This window comes from Tiliqua scincoides, chromosome 1 (genome assembly GCF_035046505.1).
Source record: "Tiliqua scincoides isolate rTilSci1 chromosome 1, rTilSci1.hap2, whole genome shotgun sequence".
NCBI lineage: Eukaryota > Metazoa > Chordata > Lepidosauria > Squamata > Scincidae > Tiliqua > Tiliqua scincoides.
This window is the reverse complement of record NC_089821.1, coordinates 266508825-266530691: the sequence shown is the minus strand read 5'-3', so window position 1 is coordinate 266530691 and position 21867 is coordinate 266508825. Positions and strand designations below refer to the sequence as shown.

Here is a 21867-nt window from a genome sequence, read left to right as displayed (position 1 = left end):
ATGTGCACTTCACTCAGCCCAGCCTGGAAGCCCTTCCAATGCTGCCACAGCCAAAGCCCTTTCCAATGTGATGTGTGGGAAGTCAATAATTATGATCAAAGAGTGGTGACAAACCACTTGCATTTCTTAGATTAACCCTCTTGTGCCAGATTAACCATCTAGCAATTTGGCTTCACATATCTTCTTCACATAGCGCTCCCTGGCTCAGATGAGTGGAGGCCAGGATCCAAGAGTTGGTGCCAAATCCTATCCAACTTTCCAGCACTGATGCAGCCATGCCAACAGGGTGTGCACTGCATCCTTCAGTGGGGGAAGGTAAGGGAATGTTTGTTTCCTTGCCTAGGAGCTACATTGTGGCTGCATCAGTGCTGGAAAGCTGCTTAGGATCAGGGTGACCAGATACAATGGAGGACTTAAAAGTCCAATCTATGCATGTCTGCTCAGAAGTAAGTTCCGTTGAGTTCAATGGAACTTAATCCCAGGAAAGTGTGTACAGTATAGGATTGCAGCCACAGTGCCTATACCTTTAACCATTGTATAGATAAGGGAATTTGGGCAGGTGCAACTTTTTAAACACTTCCATGCTGAGCTCCACCTGCTGAAATTCCCTCTTCTATACTGTGGTTAAAGGTATAGGCACAGCGTCCTCCACTGTATGTGGGCACCCCCTGGTTAGGATGGCTAAGAATTAAGCCGCACTGGGAGCTCAGAGCCCACTCCTAGGCATATCTTCTCGGAAGTAAGCCCCACTTACTATAATGGGACTTACTTCTAGGTAAGTGTAGGATTGCAACCTCAGTGGGAATTCCTCGTTCTGAGTGAACGCGCTCCGACTGCAACCCTGGGCGCACTTACTCGAGAGCAGACGCGATGGCGCTCGGCGGGGCTCCCTTCCAAGTGCACACACACAGGATTGGGGCTCCGCGCTGCGCGGAGGAGGGCGGCTCTCTGCGCGCGAGTCCCACCTTCCTGCGCGGAGCTGCCCAGCCTGACCCCGGCGCCCTCGCTGCTCCCCCTGGCGCCCGTCGGAAGGTGCTGCAGGCGCCCGGGCTGTCCTTTGTGCGGCGCGCCCGCCGGGGGGGAGTGGACGGCGAGCGCGGGACGCCGCCTGCCTGCCTGCCCAGTCGCCGGCGATGCTCGCGCCCGGGCGCCGGGGCTGCCCCAGCCGCCTCCTCCCGGGAGCGGCGCGCGGGGGCTGCGGCGGCGGGAGGGACGCCCGCTGAAGGGCGAGCATGGGCGGGCGGGCGCTGGTGGGCGCGCTGGGCTTGTGCCTGAGCCTCTGCTCCCTGGCGCTGCTCGTCACGGCCATCTTCACCGACCACTGGTACGAGACGGACCCCCGGCGGCACCGGGAGAGCTGCGAGGAGCGCGCCGGAGGCGCCCACCCACCGGAGCAGCGCCGCCGCCTGCTGCCCCTGCCGCACCTGCCCCTGCGGGACGCCAGGCAGCGGCTGCCTCGCGGCGAGGCGGCGCAGGCGGAGGCTGCCCCCACCGCGGACCTGCTGCTGCCCGAGAACTGGCGAGCCCTGCTGGCGCTGGGGGTGCTGCAGTCCCGCTGCGGCCGCCCGCTCTTCGCCACCTACGCCGGCCTCTGGAGGAAGTGCTACCTGCTGGGCGTCGACAGGGACCTCGACAGCCTGGTGGAGAGAGGTAAGGGCGGCGGGGAGCGTCTCCCCACCCACGCGCCAGGGGCCTCCCCTCGCCCCCTCCTGCAGGGGGAGTCCCGGGTGGCACGCAGCGATGCCCCGCCATCACTCGCGACGCCGGCGTGCCTCCAGGGCAGGCTTGTGGTCCATTCTCTTCTCCCACTCCGTGCATGATGCATCCGCCATCCCCACAGCTCCTCCAGCGTCCCATTCTGTGACCTCCACATGCCCACTCAATTCAGCAGTCACTCCTGATGCAGCTATTTTGTGTCCATCCCCCAGTTCACAGTCACACACACGCAACCTCTTGCACCACCACCTGTGCCCCTCACTGGGCACACAGAATTACTTTTGCCTTCCATTGCCACTTTCCTGCCCTCTCATCTCCTTCCTTGCCATTTCACTCTTGCATTGTCACTGTGCTTCTGTCGTTTCTGGTGCTTGGCCTTATGCCCTCTGGTTCGTTGTCACCCTGCAATGCATTTCCTTAACTCCCCTCCACGTGAGTTGCTCTGTCTTTGTGCCCTTCTCTGCTTCTTCCTAATTAATGTAATCTATTGGCAAGCAATAAATATGGCACAATACAGAGAGAACTTGCAAAGTGCATCAATCAGTGATGGCATGCATTGCATGATGGCCCTGGACTGGGTGGGTCTTTAGCACCTTGTCTAAAGTAGGCATAAACCTTCCAGTTGATGCTCACCCAGTTGAGCATTTCTCAATTCATGGACCTTATGCATCACACAGATGTGGACAGTCAGCAATATACATCTTCAGTCCCTCTGTGCATGAACTTAGCTCATCCACTGATTGTGCAAAACTGGGTACTATAGACTCAATCCTATTTGTTCTTCACATATTGCCCCTTTCTTAACCTTCCATAGTCCATTTGTTCTCCTTCTTTAGTTCCTACACTATAGGAGCCATACACAAATCTCTTAGATACACCAATCGGCTACATGATGCATAGTTATGGTATCTCCATCCTCTGTTGACCCTTCATTCAAAAGAAACGTGAATGTGCTTCTAAGGCATGTACTGGAGAAACGTGTGCTCCCCCCCCCCAAAACACTCTCTTTCCTCTTATGGCCTCTACACACCATGTAGGTTCTTTCTCACTGTCCACCAATATCCTTTCTTCCTGCAAATGCACTGCAGGCACTGCACTCTCCTCCTTTCCCCTAATACAAAGGCACAATGACCTTCCTATCTCAATAAATAGGAACTGTTCAATGCCCTGCCAGGCAGAGACAGCAGTCACCTTTCTCTCTAGCACACAGGATATCAATGTGCAATGATATCTGATAGGCCTTCTAGTCCAAGCCATAAACATTTTGATGATTGTTTCTTGAAATTGGTATCTTGGCACTCTATTTTGGCTTCCTTTCCTCTCCCAGTAAGCAAACCTCAGTTGTAGTTCATGTTAATGTGTTTGGCAGAGGCACCCAGAATATGATTTGTACTAGATACTAGAGAGGTGGCATGTTCTTACAACTCTCCTTGCATTCTCTTCTTAGAACTTCAGTTTTTATTTATTTATTTTAAAAGTTTTTCCTATCCAGCCCTTCCATCCTCACAAGGGCTGCCACAATGGCTTACAACAAATATTGTAAATCAAATAATACAATGAACTTAATCAAATACTAAAACAACATTTAGACAGATTTTGAAAGGACCACCGGATCTTAAAATAAGCTAAGTTGATAGAATGAGAAGGGTATTTGCATCTGCTAAAATGTGAGACATGCCATCACCAGTCTGGGTTTCTTCTTTCATTTTTGCCAACCTGCAAGATACACTTAAATCCTGAAGATAATCCCTCCTTATCTTCTTCTCTGCTGCTTCAGGTATTGCTGTTTCCAGCTGCCTTTGCCTTCCTTCCCAAATCACAGCATATATGAACAAGAAAGGCATGTTCTGATCCATGTAATCTAAAGCGTTGGTGAATTAATGCACCAAAAAAGAAAATCACAAATTTTAACTCAGCCTTAGCAGATGAATCAGGTTACACCTTCAGGTTAGTATGTATTTGTTCCTTTGGCACTGTTCAATATGTGGCATGTTTTGCCCTATTTTTAGTAAAGTCTGCAAAATGACCAATCAAAGCTACTCTGACTGTAGGGTCTGTAGTTCTTATTAGTATATTTTAGGATAGATTTGCCCTTGGGAATGACTTGTTTTATGCAGACAAATGTTTGGAGCCCTGGGGCTGATGGTGGCGGCAGCTGCGGTTTGTAGAGAAGTGGTTTGTAGGAAAAGGGTTAAGCACACCCTCTCTTGGCTTCTTCCAAATTCCCCTTCTCACCAGCTGCTTCTCTCTCTCCCTCTCACAGACACACACTAACGCGCATGTTAGCCCCTTTGGGTAAAGGCCAGCAGATACCTTGTGAAGTCAAACAAGGCTGTTCCAGAGTTCTCTTCTGCTTTCTAAAGGAGTGGTAGTTATTCTCTTTAAGCAGGACAAGGGCACTCTAAGAACAGGTGTGGTAAGGTGAGTCCACTAATCAGTGTTCTCACAAACAGTTCAGATGTTGGGGTATATACAGTACTCCTTTCGATGAAGGAGTCTCTCAGATTCTTGCTTCTCTGTGAGAAGACAGTGGGAATTTAAAATGTGTTCCAGTGTTGCTATGCAGAATAGACATGATCAGTGATCATTTATACTGCAACAGGTGCCTTGGTTAGACTCACTTCTGTTATATAGGCATGCTTAGCATAGTACGTAGTCTAAATCTTCAAGGTTCTCGTGCTCTACCCCAATGAAGCATTTGGAGACCATTGCTTGAGTGAATGAGGCATCTCCCAGAAGCCAGAAAACACCTACTTGTTGCAAAGATGACAAAGAGGCTTGTAACAACCTAAAGACTAACAGCTCAATCTTAAGAAGGTGTTGTGGTACAGTGGTGCCAAATGGTTGCTGCTGTATCCCACAGGGGCAGAGGCAGAGGCAGCAAGAGGTCTCATCAAGGTAAGAGAACATTAGTTCCCTTAGAGCCCCAGCAATCGCTATTGGTCTGCTTGGATCTGTGCCATCTCAATTGCTGGTGAAGAACCAAGTAGACCCACTTAGGGATTTCATGGCCTGGTACAGGGGATAGGATCTGGCAGTAACGTCTGCTGCTGTTCCTACCTCCCCAAGGCCTGAGCCACCCTCCCTCCACCCAGTTTCAGCCCTTCCCTGCCTGCCTCAGAATACCTCTGCGCTGCTCAGTGGCAGATTTACCACTGATGGCTCCTGGGGCTTTCTGATCAGCATGGAGGCTCAGTGCCCACCCATGCTGGCCTACACACAGGTGCCTTCCTCCTGGCTTACAGCACTTTTGTGACGGCTGTCACCTAGGCAGTTTGCCCAGTTAATGTGCCCAGTACCTGGGACTGGTGTTGGCCCCAGGTTGGATTGGGCCGTAACCTATGCTTTTCAGCTTTCATGTTCTTCACTCCACTTCATCAGAAGATAAGAAATTTTTGGTAGGCAGGCAATTTTATGCACACATGCAGGGATTTAGACAAGAAGAAAAAGGTGTATAAAAGGTGAGTCAGAGGGCTGTGGATGGAAGAGTTGCAGTCATTGATCATTGTTGTGTAGGTATAGCAGAGTTTGCTAAGGGTGGAGTCCTAACCAACTTTCCAGCAATAAGGTAAGGGCAATGCAACAAACATTCCCTTACCTTGAGGAGGCCTCTGTGACTGCTCCCCAATTGCAGAATGCAGCACATGCCCCATTGGCACAGCTGTGTCAGAGCTGGAAAGTTGGTTAGAATGTGGGCCTTAGATGTCAAGCTATGAAGAACTATATCAAGTTAATATACGTGCAATGCTTTGCACACTCAAAATGATAGGTGCTGTATTATTAATATTCAGAAATAAATAATAATGTTAAAGTACAGCGATGATCCACAGAAACAGTGATAGAGTAGTGCAGTCTCCCTGGTAGTGCTGAGTTACAACCCAATCCTATGGGGGCCTTATGGTGGCAGATCTCACAATCTGTCATTGTAAAGTCTGAGATATATGAAAGCTGTTGTGTGCTTTGCAGCCACCGGTGCAAACAACTGGAGCAGTGGCTCCCAGGCACCCTGCCTATGCAGGTAGGTTGGAGGTGGGGATGGTGTCGGGTGGAGAATGGGTTGGTCAGGGAGGTAGCTTGGAGGTGGAAGTGGGAGGATCTTGGTTGCAGCAGCACAACTGAGATCCTATTCCCCACCCTGAAATGCCCCTGAGTCTCCTTGGATGCACACCAGCAAAATAGCTGGCATAGGACCGAGGAGATCCATTGAAGGCCAAGTGGCCTACAGGGAAGTAAGAAAAAGTTTTACTTATCTCTTCAGGGCCATCTGGCTGCCCCTTCCCCCATAGCAAGCAGCCATAGGCTCTTGCAGCAGAACTGCATGCTATGGGCTGGCAGAGGGATAGGATATGGTTGTAAGGTAGTGAGGCAGGAGCAATTATTTCTTATTGGAGGCTGCATGGGTGGGTTCATACCTGTCAATGAAGGAACCAAGTGGCTGAGTAATGCGAGAAATGTAGTGACTGACTGTTCTTATGTGAAAGTAACTGCACAAGATAAATACAAGGATGTTTACATCAGCAGTGAAAGACGATAATTCAGTCTTTCAGTGGCTATCCTCCTGAAGCTTCTTGTTATGGTAGAAACTGTAATAATCCTTTTTAGGACTGTCTCTGGGAGGGTGTGGGGACTGTGACAAATCAGCCTATCCGGGCCCCTTAGCATTTTGTATCAAGCCTATTTGAAGCTGGACCTTGTGCCTGAAAGTGGCACCCAGATTTTTGATTCCCCCTTTTAACCCTTTTCTGTCCAGCCCACAGGAGTATTCTGTCCATGTTGCGTATATGCAGCGTTGGGCAGAAATGGCTTAAGTATGCCTGAACTTCCCCTTTCCACCTCTACCTTGTTTCTCTTCTGCTGACTGTTTCTTTAAAACAGGAAGGAATAGGAGGATGCTAGGAGTGAAAGAGATTCTTCTACTCCCAGCTTTCTTTTGACCAACTTATTATAAGAAAGTAGACAGGTGGTGGAAGAGAGAGGCAACATGGGGGGGGGGGGAGGATGTGATTTTGTTCTGATTGCTCTAGAACAGAGATTTTCAACTAGTGTTCTGCTGTGAACAGTCGACATGTTTGCCACAAGAGTTCGGGAGATGGTAACTTATTAGTTTGACCATTGGGGATGTGAACCCCCCCCCACCAGCAGCGTGGTGTGCCTTATCAATTGTCGAAAAACTAATGGTGTGCCCTGAACATTTTAGTGCCTATCTGTGTGCCATAAGATGAAAAAGATTGAAAAATGCTGCTCTAGGTCCATTGGAACAGAACCACAGTAGCCCCTAGCAACTTTTCCAGCATGGGGGGCTCCCAAAGTGTGGGATCCAAGACATTTGCCCCAATTTGTCCTACCCAAGGGATGACTCTGTTCATTCTAAAACAGTCAAGAATCAGTATTGCACTGAAGGGGTAGTACTGAGGAGATTGTGAGATTGTAGAGATATGATCAGGGAACATTTGGTTATTTTCCAAGATTGGTGGGATGGAGTTAAGTAAAATACCTTTATCATTTGTGTGCCCCTTAGCAAAGTGCAGTTTAAGATAAAATTGTTAGTAGTAGTAATTTATATAGTACCATTGTTAGACATGGTGTTCCACATAAGTGAAAAAGGCAGGTCTACAAACTGGAAATCTACATAAGTTCTAACACTTCCAAATTAGTATTTGGAACAGCTGTAACAAACTAAAAAGGTGCCCATTTGTATGAAAGGAAAAGTTATATAATCTGACCTGAACATGATGCCATCGGGAATTTGTTTTCAGAGGGATGAGTAGGCTTATTGGATAAAAGTATATCAGTTCACACATAGAGTATTCTGGTGGGAGTACACTGATCCATCTGCATAAAATCTTCCTGAGGTCTTGGTTTGTTATCTAACTACACAATTAGATACATGGAAAACATGTTGTGGGGCTTATGTGTGTATAAACACAATCCTTCTGGAGTGTATACTGTTGTATCTGGATATGGTCTATCTGTGAGACAGAAAGACAAAAGATTGGTTTAAGTGTTGCATAGGCTCAGTACCTCTTGAAAGTGTTGGGTGCACTGAATGAACACGTAGAAAATCCACAGTAAATTTTTATAGGATAGCATTTGTCAGTGCAAGACCTTTAGGGTAGCCTGCTCTATTATGCCCTGTTGTTGTTGGCAACCTTTAGTCTCGAAAGACTATGGTATCGTGCTCTGAATGGTGGTTCTGGAACAGCGTCTAGTGTGGCTGAAAAGGCCAATTTGGGAGTGACAATCCCTTCCACACCGGGAGCAAGTGCAGTCTGTCCCTGGTCTGTCTGCCTGGCTATGGGCCTTCCTTCTTTGCTTCTTTGCCTCAGCCTGTTGGCCAAGTGTCTCTTCAAACTGGGAAAGGCCATGCTGCACAGCCTGCCTCCAAGCGGGCCGCTCAGAGGCCAGGGTTTCCCACTTGTTGAGGTCCACTCCTAAGGCCTTCAGATCCCTCTTGCAGATGTCCTTGTATCACAGCTGTGGTCTACCTGTAGGGCACTTTCCTTGCACGAGTTCTCCATAGAGGAGATCCTTTGGGATCCGGCCATCATCCATTCTCACGACATGACCGAGCCAACGCAGGCATCTGTTTCAGCAGTGCATACATGCTAGGGATTCCAGCACATTCCAGGACTGTGTTGTTTGGAACTTTGTCCTGCCAGGTGATGCGGAGGATGCGTCGGAGGCAACGCATGTGGAAAGTGTTCAGTTTCCTCTCCTGTTTTGAGCGAAGAGTCCGTGACTCGCTGCAGTACAGAAGTGTACTCAGGATGCAAGCTCTGTAGACCTGGATCTTGGTATGTTCCGTCAGCTTCTTGTTGGACCAGACTCTCTTTGTGAGTCTGGAAAACGTGGTAGCTGCTTTATGCGCTTGTTTGCCCATATGCCCATTACATAGCCCATATGCCCATTATTATGCCCATAGCTGTGGAAAACACTTACATGAAATAAAGATGCCTAGAAGAATTGCAAAACCTTTTCCAAAACCTTTCCATATAATTGGTACCAATAGTGTACATGATGGTAAGAAGAAATGGATCCAAACTATGGGGGTAGATATTTCATAGCACATTCCTTGAATTGGCTGAGACATTGGTGGCAAAGTGGCAGTGTCTGAAAGCTGGCGTAAGTGCCATGGTAGACAAAAATGATTTGCTGTCAAGAAAGCATCGCGCTTATTTTTGAGAGACAACCTGACCCTGATTCAGAAAATTGGTACACCTCTTGGAGCAGATTCAGCAGCGTAAATGAGAAACATTCAAAACAACAGCAACCAGTAAATTCAGATTAAGGAGTTGTTTGAACATACCTTTCTCCTTCCCCTCCCCTCTTTGCACTGTGATATCAAGAGAAGGCCTTAGTGTATGCAAAATGTCAACATGAACTGAGTGATCCAAGTGAGTTCAAAATTAGGGTCAAGGGTGATTCTTCATTCAGATAATATTGAATGTTTGCTTTTATGCACAGTGAGGTAGTTTGGGAAGGGAACAAAGAAGATGCTCATGAGCCCAAGGCATTCAGTCTTGATCTCAGGCATTCAGTTCTTGCCTTTGTGGGCTACTTCAAGGTCTACTTGGTAATCCAAATTTTTTGTAGTTTTTCATGCTAGCAGCCTGGCAATCTCACCCTGTTAGGACCTTGTGGATTATTTGAGAATCACTGACTTATGCCATACATATAAGAAAAGTTAGCCCTTTGCCCAGTTTAACTCCTCCAGCTGGGTAGTAGTCTGTCTTGTACCCACTCTTGAGACTCTAAAAGCTTTCATGTTTTACTTCTTCATGCAGACATATGTGTCTGTTATCTAGTAAACCAACTCTGATTCCTGTTTTCTGAAAAAGACACATGTACTCCCATTAAAAATGCTCTCTGTATTCCTCCAGGAGAAAACAGAAAGTCTTGTCAGTATGCATTTGCATCACCTTCTTAATTCTGGAATGTGACTTTCTGCTTTTAAGTGTAACTCTTCTCCAGAAAATTGGGTCTTTATAGGACATCCTTGCTTTGGAAATAGATACGGGTTTGTAAGGTGGTCAAGCAGTTTGAGCAGTGAACTGGACTCAGGGGCAGATCCAGTGTTTGTGTTTGGGGGGGCGGTCATGATCACGACCAACTCCAGAACCCAGGTCAACCAGGTGGGTAGACCTGGGTTCCCGCATGGACTTGCAGCCCAGATCTACCAGCTGGGTAGACCATATATATATATATATATATATATATATATATATATATATATATATATATATACACACACACACACACACACACACACACACACACACACACACACACAGTATTTATATACCGCCTTTCTTGGTCTTTATTCAAGACTTTATTCAAGGCGGTTTACACAGGCAGGCTTATTAAATCCACACAGGGATTTTTTACAAATTGAAAGAAGGTTCTCTCTTTCAAGAACCACCACATTCAAGATGTTACACTCCGATCTGGTTTAACATTCTGGCCTCCATCCTCCCACGCTCCGAGCAGATGGAACAGCTCAGCTGCAGCTTGCCAGCTGCTTCAAGGTCGCACGGTGCCGGTGGCCTCGAACTGGCGACCTTGTGGATGTTAATCTTCAGGCAAATGGAGGCTCTACCCTCTAGACCAGACCTCCTGCCCAGACCTCTAGACCAGAGCTCCTGCCTGGACTTTGAGCCATTGGCTGGAATGGGAGCCTAGGTCTATCTGGCAGGTAGATCTGGGCTACAAGTTCAGGCGGGAGCCCAGGTCTACCCAGCTGGTAGACCTGGGCTCCCACCTGGATTTGGAACCCAGATATACCAGCTAGGTAGACCTGGGCTCCCATTCTAGGCAGTCTCACCTGCGCCCTGCCCAGTGGGCATTTCCCTTCCCAGTTTTGCTCCCCAACTCAGCAGGAGCCCTTTCCTGCTGCCAGAAAGTTTGGAGGGGGGCATGCACCCATGACGCCCCCTTGGATCTGCCTCTGGCTGGACTGCTAGCTCACAAAGAAAGAAGAAATGTAACAAGGTAGTCCACTAACAGCACAGCCAGAGTAAACATTTTTGGTGAAATTTTAATCTTGGTTCCTTGCAACCAGTTTAGTATCCAGTAGTCTATGGATCTGCAAGACACCAGGCAAAATCCAACCCCCTTGAGGAGCAGCAACTGCCTCTCTAGCATTAGTTGTCAGCATAATGACAAAGGGGATATGCAGAGGTCCCTTTTCTGTGATCACAGTGTCAGTAGGACTTTCCTGAACTGCACAGACATAACAGGGTTATAGCCACTTTACTGCATCAGCTGTCTTGATAACCATACTCAGTTGTCAATTGACATACATTCATTTAACAGCGTTTTGTGAATTGTTTTGACTCCAGGATGTTGGAGTGTGGCCAGTGAACGCAAAGGCCAGATCAGAGATAGAGACCACAGTTTGATGGATTCCTTATCATAAGGTTTAGGTTTCTACTGATCCTGTTTCATTCCTATTTAAACAGTCTTATTCCACTGAATCCCAGGACCTAGTTTGAGGGCACATGATACAGGCTGCAATCCTATACACACTTAATTGGGAGTAATCCCAATTGAATTCAGTGGGGCTTACTTCTGAGTAGACACGCATAGGATTGTGCTGACAATCACCTTGCTTGCTAAGCAGGGCCTAGTCTGATTAGTGCCTGGATGAGAGATTACCTGGGAACCATATATTAATCACCTTGAACTGCATCAAGAAAACCAGAATAATCAGTAAATAAAAATTATTTTAAGGCCCCTGTGATACATTAATGTTACTTGGTTTCTTATTGGATTCTTTTAGGAAAGGGGGGGTAGGCTTTGTGCTGACAATCACCTTGCTTGCTAAGCAGGGCCTAGTCTGATTAGTGCCTGGATGAGAGATTACCTGGGAACCATATATTAATCACCTTGAACTGCATCAAGAAAACCAGAATAATCAGTAAATAAAAATTATTTTAAGGCCCCTGTGATACATTAATGTTACTTGGTTTCTTATTGGATTCTTTTAGGAAAGGGGGGGTAGGCTTTTCCTCCACTTGGTGTATGGCAGTTTGTTGCGCCTGAACAACAGGAAAATATTTGTCTAATGAAATGTTTCAGTGCTGTGACCTTCAAAGTGCAAACATGCATCCTCTAGATTGTTTTGAGAATTAGGCTATAAATTGTTTTAATAACTCTGGCCAAACAGGAATGGTGTTTATGTCGGCCTTAGTCAGGGGATGCACTTTCCCTCTTAGTAGAAAAATGCAAAAATAGATATTGCTTTAAGTGCTTTCGTGATCGTAATCGGCAGAATCATTATAACATTTCACTGCTTATTTCTCTAGAGAGAACATTTAATATTTATAGCTAACTATACCACAGCACAGAAGAGAATACCTTCCCTGCAATAGTGGCTGGGGTTTCTCAGCCCATCAGATCATGACACCTATCCCTCTCATAGTATTTCACATATCATTTTGCTATCTACAGCAATGATTCTGGACAGAAAGCTAGGGATAATTTGAAGTAAGTGAACATACCTCTAGGCTTAGCCCTTCTATTGGACAAGTGGGATGTGCATTTCAGGAACTAACAGCTTCATTGTGCTATTCTATTTGGCAGCTAAACTTAATCCATGTAGCTGTTTCTGATGGAGATAATTGAGCATATTGCAGTTCTTTGATGTAGCAGACTCTGCAATAGCTTCTGTTCTTGAGGTCCGATGCTAAGACTGTGGTCACTATGTGACCCAGGGTGGTGTGTGCTGTACATGAGAGCCATGGCATTTGCATGTGTATTACTAGGTTGATCAACTCAATAATGGAGCGAGTCCCCAGGAGGTGGCAGTAGCTGCTGCAAATGTGTGGTGCTATCATGGAGGCTTTCACCATATAGTTGGGCCAGTTCTCAGGGTAAGCACATTACAAACCTTATAATACAAAAGTTTACAAAGATATATACAAACCTTAAAATACAAAGGTATATACACTCCCTCGCCCCGCACATGGAATCTCTACCAACACTGAAGTGTTTGGTGGCAACTATAAATAGGGGTTGTAACTTCGGATCTGCCATTGGTAGTTGCAAGAAAAGGAGAAGAAAGAGGATGAAAGCTGTCTGGTACAAGAAAAGGGGGCCTGGCCTCCTGAGAACAGCTGAGCTCTGCATCTGCAGAGCCCACAAATGCCTGTGGCCAGCTCTGCTACTTTTACTCATTGTAATGAGGCTTCATTTATTTACATCTGTAATGGATGTGTCCACCGCAGACAGGTACAGGCATACTTTGACTTCAGTCCATTTGACTTTCATCACTTTGCTCTTTCAACTGCATGGTACAGTTTAAATTAGGAAAAAAATAAGCAAAAAGGAAAAGAGATCTATAAAGAAGGAAAAATAATAAAAAATGAACTTATATAAATATTAACATAAGATCCATAACTTGCAAAAATATTTTAAAAGATCCATTAAGTCCTGCCTATAAAATGCCTATCCTTCTAATCAATATCAACAAAAATCATTTTCAGCAGTAAAAAATAGAGGGTAGATACAATAATTGTTGTACGTGACCACAAAAAGTAGATAATCACTATTCACTCCCTATTCAACAAAGTGTACTGTACGTAACTTTTTCTTGGGACATTGTTTGGGTCCAATAAGTTTCAAAGACAAACCTTTCTGAAACCTCTTGTGTATCTTATAATTTGCCTTCCCAGATTTTTTTATAACAAGCTGTCTCATGCATCATCATTCGTTTCCAAGCTTCTGTTTCCAAACTAACAGGGATAGGAGATAAGGTGATTCCCATTTTTTGCCAGCAAAATCCATGCAGTTGCTAACATGCAATTTATCATAGTTTATTTATAGTATAATTTAACTTGGGGGACAAATAAAAAATTAAAAAATAGTATTATAGTATGAGTGGACTCAGGGAAATTTCATACCCAATAACAAATAAAAAATTATTTGTTTTTACTTGGGGGACAAATAAAAAATTAAAAAATAGTATTATAGTATGAGTGGACTCAGGGAAATTTCATACCCAATAACATCTTCCATTTTTGCTTGGATATTTTTTCCAGTATTCCTGAAGTTCCTTCATGCAGTTCCTTCATAAATGAGAAAAGATACCTTGTGCAGTAATGTGTCTCCAGCATCTATCATAAGTTATCCCAAAGAACTTCTTAATTCCGTCTGGGATCTAATGCCATCTATACAATATTTAGAGAAATATTTTCTATAAGATATAACCTATAATATTTTCCCAATTTCCTATGTACAAATTTTGTCCGCACATAGCCTGAATTATATTGATCAATTCCTACTCCCATTCCTGCTGGATCATCTCTGTTACATTTGTCTCGTTAAAAAAGAATGTCTTTCGACAAGTTCTTATTTGCATATATTGCCTATTCAAATATAGTACTTTATTTTTTCAGGTGCTCCTTGTCTTTGTATGTAACTTTTTATTTGGAGATGTTGAAAAAAAGAAAAAATTATCATCAAAGTACTTTTGCATAATATATGTGCATGTCAGAAAAAAATCCACTCTCTTGAGATACTTTTTAATTTTTTCCATGTGTCAAAGGGCTCAATCCTAACCCCTTATGTCAGTGCTTTCCAGCACTGGCATAGTAGTGCCAATGGGACATGTGCTGTATCCTGCAGTTGGGTGTCACTCACAAAGGCCTCCTCAAAGTAAGGGAATGTTTGTCCCCTTATCTCAGAGCTGCAATGCCCTTATGTCAGTGCTGGAAAGCACTGACATAAGGGGTTAGGACTGCACCCAAAGTTTGCAGCCTGCCTTACTCTTTCAAACTTTAACTATTAATAACTGGAGTTAACAGAGAGATGGGGGAGGGGTGCTAAGGACTATCTCTACTTGTCCCATACTTCCATTATTGTACAATAAGCACTTGGGATCACCCTCCCTTATATACAGTATCTACCATACCTTGTCCTTAAGTGGAAGAGCTATTCCTGTTTGCTCTGCATCCCATGGCAGGGATTCTTTAAACCACCATGTACTTTTAAGCTTATGATTAATTAATAGACTGTTTAATGCTATCAAGTCCTACTTATCTTGGTGATACAGAAGCATTCACTTTAGATACCACAAGGTAACCATAATGAACTGAAATTATTTGTGATTTCCCTCCTGAGTCTCGATGCTCCTCTTTAATATTGCAAACAGTATTTCTTTCCTTATTTGTTCATATTTTACAAGCACAGTGATGACAGCAAAACCATTTCCAGCTTCTCCTTCATCTCTCCCTTGTTCTTTTTCTGTGCTGCTGTTTTTGCTTCATATGGATGGCTAGAACCTCAGGCTTTTTTGTCTTTTTAAGACATCCCAATATATTTTTTAACCTTTCATCTCTCTGACTCATTAGGCTTTTCCTTTCTGTTCAAAGGAATTACACCAGCATTGGTGCATAACAAAGAATGTTCAGACTTTATCCCTTTTATGCAAGTCAGCTTTTCCCAGGTCCCATGGAGGGCTTAGAAGGGAATGGCCTAATTGTGCGAGCTACTGAGCAGTTTGTGCCTACAGACTTCACAGAGAATTGACAGAGCTCTGCATTATGCAAAATTAAACTGAAGAACGTGATTGTACAGTGTTACCTTCACTGGTAGAGAAAGAATATGCATCCGTGAAGACGCATCATCTTCTTGCAAAGCGAGGAGAGTAGTGTAATCCCTGCAGGGTCATATTGGGTTTTTAAGCATCATCTACCTACATCGAGGTTTTGCCATGTAATACCATGCCAGTAGCAACTCCAGGAGGCATGTGTACTTCTCGTAAAAGAGATACCTCTGGGAGCAGAGAGGGAGTATATGCAAGAGCTGCAATTGCCATGTTCTTGAACAAGGTACATCACATATTTCTTCAGAGGCTTCCGTGTCAATAGACAAGTCCATCTGTGTTTTGTTGAGCAGTATTAGTGATTTGTCAAGCCAGAAAAAAAAGCAGGAGAAATTAAAGGGTAAGAATGTTCCCTTCCCATTTTTTCCATAGCTTAAGAAGAAACAATTGGACATTTTTGATAACAAAAATCCTAATAACTTTTATGAAACATTCCCTAAACCCATGAACATGCAAAATAGTTTTAGCAGTTGTAACATTATTTCCACCCATCAAATTTCCATAATATCAGATGTTTAATATTGCTTTCTTTTTGAAACTGGAATAATAAAAAATGAACAAGTGACAAAAACTTGTTCTTCTGAAACAATATTGACACTATTGACCCAGACTTCTCCTCATCTCCTGTTATATATTCCATCTGTTAGTATTCTTTCACCACTCATCTTTTCCTCTCATTCAGATTCTTGTCAAAGCTTGTGTGTGCTGCCTTCAAGCAGTGAGGGAATCCTCACTGGCCACAGAGAACATCCTACAGGCAAGAAGTTCTCAGCCACACAGGGCTGAAAGTTAGACTTTGCTTCTCTTCTGTCTGGTCCTTAAAGTGAGGAAGGGGACAGCTGAGGTCATGCCATGTGGGCCTAGTTCAGGAACAAAAGTGTTGCCCTCTGGCTGCTGACAGGATCCTTTTGGGGCGGGCAAATGTCCTCTGATCCCCTTATCTCCATCACAGGATCCTCTCAGTGGCAGGCCCCATGGTCATTTCAAAGGATGGTTGTGTATGAAATTGTCTCATCTGAAGAACTCAGTTCTCCTCCAAAGGATCCTTTTGGTGACAAGGGACCTCCCCCGTTCCTCAACACTGAAAGGATGGGGGGAAATTTGGCGTTCCCTGAGCCCTGTTCTCCCTCACTGACCTCTTTGGCGGCAAGGAGGTCTTGCTGAACCCCATGCAGATTCCTAGGTGGTTACATATCTTCCTGAAGAGGTTCCCTTCCCCCTAATTTCCAATCTCTGTTCAAAGAAACTTAAGGTTCAGTCTTAACCAACTTTCCAGCATTGGTATAACTGTGCCAGTGGGGCATGTGCTGCATCCTGCAGTTGGGGGACAGTCATGGAGGCCACCTCAAAGTAAGGCAATGTTTGTTCCCTTACCTCAGAGTGGCATTGCAGTTACCTTGGTGATGGAAATTTGGTTAAGATAGCACCCTTAATGTTTCATTTTTTTGCCGTTTTCCTTTTGTGAAGGTATTGCTCAGAGATGTACAGCAGTCAAGTACCACTTCTCTCCACCAGTCCGCTTACGGAACATCCCATTCAATTTAACCAAGACCATCCAACAGGATGAATGGCACTTGTTACGTAAGTACTTGCATTTTCTGATTGTGCAAGCAACCTTCCTTATAGTACTCAATCATATAATTGACTGTAATAAGGATCAGTGCCTCCCCAAATATTGCATTCTAGGTTAAGAAATGTTGCAGATTATCTTGCCAAAACAGTCATTCATTCCATTTGGTATCTAGCCTTTTAATAATGGCAAATACAAAGTGGTTGAAAGAAATTTCTCCTTTAAATCCATATCCAATACAACTTATGTAGAGGATTTCTTACCTACTTTCACAAACAGGTTGCCACATAATTTTGTTATGTGTTGCAGCTTTTCTGTTATATTAAAAACAAAACTGGCAGACCCCATGTCTGGGACAACAGTGTTAAGAGAGGTCCTTGATGTATATCCTAAATGGTGATCTACAGCTCATAGTCCTACATAGATCTATTCACTGCTGTTTGATATGCTACTTTCTTTTGTATTGTGTGTAATGTTTTGTAAGCTGCTTTGGAGATCTTCTAGCTGACAAGCACAATAAAAATACAGGGGGGCCGTATCCACAGATCCTGTATCTGCAGGTTCGGTTATCCACAGATAATTGAAGCCACCCCATGCGTGTGTACCTCCTCCGGAGACGAGGGGAACGTCTCTTCCCTTACCTCCAGCGGGTCCTCTGAGCCCAGCAGAGGCCACAGATGTCCGCCTGCAGCTTCTGACGGGCTCAGACTGAGCTCGGCAGTTAAAACAACACAATTTTCAGTTTCACAGAGAAACTGGAAGTGACGTTTTTAACGTCTTATAAGGCATTAGAAGGCCAGGGGATGTCCGGGAAACAGTTGTAGCAGGTGAAAAAATATGCCAGATAATAATAGTATTTAAATTATTTTTATTTAAAAATGACAGTATTTAAAAGGCAAAAAAGGGCTTTTCAATACTTTTGGCTTGGGGACACTTGGCCCCAAGCAGTCCTATGTGGACAACATGCTCTGGAGTCAGGACACCATGACTGGGCAGTAACTATGCTAGCCACCACCATAGAAGACAAGAGAACTGGAAAAGATGAGCTCTCGCTGGAGGATTTTACTAACCAGACTGGCAGTTTTCTGTGGGAGAAGACAGTTCTTGAGGTATCTTGCTCTCAAGTGCTGAGGGCTCTAAAGGTTGAAATCAGGACTTTTGAGTATAGCCTGCTTAGTGGGACAAATCTACGGATTTCTTAAGATGATTTTTACCTTGCTGTAGTATTAATTTAACCTCCTCTTTTTCACTTGTGGAAACAGATCTAAGAAGAATCACAGCAGGTTTTCTTGGAATGGCAGCAGCTGTTCTTCTCTGTGGCTGTATCGTAACAACAGTCAGTTTCTTCTGGGAGGAAAGCCTCACGCAGCACGTTGCTGGCCTTCTTTTCCTTATGTCAGGTATTGCTCTACCCCTTCTTGTTCAACTGCATAGGGCCCCATTGTGCAGAAACTCTTCTGTCACAAACTTGTACAGTATGATATTCTAGTTAAATCCCACTGTATGTCACCAATCAGTTACATCCTTCAACATCCAGAAAGATAAAAATATTCTATCTTCTTTGGTTCCCTTGAAAATGGACCAGTTTAAATGCTTTTCCACTTTGGAGATAGACACGTTTAGATTTTTCACTGGAGAACTGAGGGCAGTTTTAAAGAGGGATCACTGCTCATGATGTGTACACTTGTCCTACTTTTGCTTCTGTGTTTTAAAAAAACAAACCTGCAGAACCTGTTTTATGAAAGATGACACTGGGGCAAAAGAAATGTGTGCCTATACCATGGGAAATGATCCCATTAGTCCACCTTAGCTTCAATTCTGTGCACACCATAGAACATAGTGGTACTTACTCCTGAGTAAACATGCAGTGGATTGTACTGTTAGTCCCTTGACATGTATTGAAGAAAGATTGTGATTCACAGTACACATATGAAAGCATATAGCAGCTGTGGGAGGGATTTTCATTGGGATCATGGTTTGAGGGAAAATATCCTTGTCTGGTGTGTTATGGATCTAAGCCTAATTGGGCCCTAGGTAGGGGCCATTTTAAGCCATTTCTGCTCAACTTCACATATACACAACAGGGATCAAATGTGTACATCTATGAGCTGGGCAGAAATAGGTTAAAAAAGAAAAAAATGAAAGAACAAATGATACATTTCATGTTATGTGACTCTCAGAGGTAGTGGTATGCCTATGCCCAGTGGTATGCTCTTACCACCTTAGATGTAAATGTGAGGCCTGAACATCTTTTAGGCATTTGATGAATGAGGAAACTATGTGCCCAATCCTATGGTTCTTGTGCTGCTAGAACTTGTATGCTGATAGCACAAGGCACTTTACTGCAGCATGAAAGCTGGACCACTGCTGCAAATGGTGAGAGGCAAGGTGCAGGTAGCAGTGACTCCTGGAGGCTCCACCCAGGCCCCTCCTTGGGGAGGGCAACTGGGGTGGCCACCCTGGGCTCTGCATTGGTAGGGGCCCCACAGAGTGGTGTACCTCACTTTGTTTCGCTGTTGCAAGCAAGCACCATGCCAAGAAACCATTTCAGAAGCAGCAATAGTTATAGTTAGAAGTGCAGGGAAGGTTGGGGCTGGACTTTGCCTGCTTCTGTAGCAAAGTGCAGGAAGGCTGGTCAAAGTCAGAGAGGAGGGACAATCCTATGCATACCTTCGCAGAAGTCCCATTTATTTCAATGAAACTTACACTTAGGTAGGGGTGTATAGGATTGAGCCCATAGGGAAGGAAGGCAGCAGTTGTTTTGTCCTATGTTAAAAACTATGATCTTGTAATCTGCCACCTCTTACGCCCTTCACATATCAGTATGCATCAAGCACTTCCACAGACTGAAGTCCTGTTGATTTTCCCATATTACAAGGCTTACCTTGGGCTGGATTGTATCCATTCTCTTTTATTTTTCATTTTTTTTCTAATCATTAAAATCCACTCATCTGCAAAATATGTATTTTGAGTAGACCTAGTAATTGCAGAAAACTTCAATTCTATTGCCAGGCTGTCTAGAATGTATTTTTTCCAACAATGTAACTCCCCCCTTCAAAATTGTCAGTCATTCCTTCACCTTGTAAATATCCAGATAACTTGTACTAGGCTATTTTGAGTTGTTAAGTGATTCTGGATGGTATACATGTGCTAACCACGATGCTTTGTCTTGTTTGCAGGCATCTTTTGCACTATTTCCCTCTGCACTTATGCAGCAAGCATCTCCTATGACCTGAACCGCCTACCCACATTCATCTACAGCCTTCCCGAGGATGTTGAACATGGATACAGCTGGTCTATATTCTGTGCTTGGTGCAGCTTAGGACTCATAGTAGCAGCAGGGTGTCTTTGTACCACTTATCCATTCCTTAGCAGGACAAAGATTAGCCATCTAAAGTCTACCAGAGACTCTTCTGTATGACTGCTTATTGGGGATAATCTTCCCTCCCCTTACAAGGTGGCAGGTGATGAGTAGTCTTCAAGGATTTATAAGAAAACTACATTGAGTATTCCAAGCACAAAAACCCTGATCCCTTAAATGCCAAACATTGTGTCTTACAGGAAAGAAAGAAGCATTCTTCTCTGCCTTCAGGGTGCTGAAACAAAACTTGCAGGCAACAAAGTTATTGTGGAACTGATAACTATAATTCAGCACACTGTATATGCACATGTCCTGAATAAGATGGGGCTGTTCCCACTCAGATAAGAAAACTGTGTTGACAATTTAGGGCTGTTTTTATTTAGCAGAGATTTGTAGATAACTGCCAAAAACTCCCTCCGATAAGCACATACCCTCATTAGATTTAGACTTTAAAAACAAAACCAACAAAATGTGAGAAGTCTTCACTTCTCTTTTAGGTAACTTATTACCAGAAGGTAATGTGTGGGAGACTCCTTCTGACATGAGCGGGTAATAGATGTGAGAAGCAATGTAGAAAGAAGAGCTGGAAGGGTGTGACTTTCAGCATGGGGTGGGATGCATCAGTGAGCCATATAGAATTCCAGTGGCTGATGCCTTTAGTGGAGAAAGTTGAACTACCAATTTGGCTATTCTGTGATGCAGCATTCCTGCTTGAAATGCATTTCCCTGAAATACCTTTTGTATTTCATATGAAGCCAAATGCCATGTATAAATGAGATTAACTGTGTGAAAGGGATTACATAATACTAGGTAGAATTGTTGAAAGTAACATCTGTAGTATCTCAGCCTGTCTATGATGTTTAGTGGTAAAACATCTCTCTCTGTTAATTGTGTGTGTTAAATTTCTGAGTGACTTGAAAATGGGTTCTTGAATAATAATGTAAAGTTCAAGCAAAAATATGATGAGTAAAGCACTATTGTCTCCAGTAATATGGTTACACATTCTAGTTTTTCCAAAGACATCACCTGAATTACACAGCAGAAGCTACCCAGGGAATGTGCAGGTAAGCTCTGTGTCAGAGCCTACCTGCTTCCATGTCTAGATATAAAAAACATTTTACAAAATGCCTGTACAGTACACCTATCATTTATTTCCAGTTCCCACTGCTAGGCTGAGTTACAGTGTTATCCTAAAGGCATACCCTTCACCTTCTTGATGATAGCTGCTAGGGAGCCTCTAAGGCAGCAGTTTTCAAACTCTAGGAGAGTTCAAACCACAGTAAGTTCTTGCAGGGATGGGGGGGAGGCAGCAGTGCGATTCTGCAGGTTGTCAAGGGGGCTGTAGGGACTGGTATGCACTTGTCAGGGGTGCAGGGCTCCCTGCAGGTTAAAAAGTGAAAGTGGAGCAATCATGCTCCACTTCCACAAAACGAAGTGGAGCATGATTGCTCCACTTTCACTTTTTAAGCTTCAAAGAGCCAATCACGCAGGGCTCCCTGCAGCCCCCTTAGCGACATGATCCCAGGGGTCACATTGCTGCCTCCCCCTGCCCCCACTTGAAAAGACTTCAAGTATGGGATAGGATATGTTGCAACCATTGCTTATGCATTAAGTACC

The 21867-nt window shown here is 44.3% G+C and overlaps 1 protein-coding gene across 1 annotated transcript; it reads left to right on the top strand.

Moving 5' to 3' along the window:
• Positions 1 to 1232: 1232 nt before the first annotated feature.
• Positions 1233 to 20310, top strand: TMEM178A (transmembrane protein 178A). Its single transcript, XM_066611869.1, has 4 exons — positions 1233 to 1650; positions 16787 to 16900; positions 18152 to 18289; positions 20069 to 20310. Exons 1-4 carry the CDS (start codon positions 1233 to 1235, stop codon positions 20308 to 20310), a joined length of 912 nt encoding a protein of 303 aa, XP_066467966.1.
• Positions 20311 to 21867: the final 1557 nt, after the last annotated feature.

Coding starts and splice junctions, on each gene's coding strand:
- TMEM178A (XM_066611869.1), top strand. CDS start 1,233: ATGGGCGGGCGGGCGCTGGTGGGCGCGCTGGGCTTGTGCCTGAGCCTC. Junction 1,651..16,786: donor CGACAGCCTGGTGGAGAGAG/GTAAGGGCGGCG, acceptor CCTTTTGTGAAG/GTATTGCTCAGAGATGTACA. Junction 18,290..20,068: donor CCTTCTTTTCCTTATGTCAG/GTATTGCTCTAC, acceptor TCTTGTTTGCAG/GCATCTTTTGCACTATTTCC.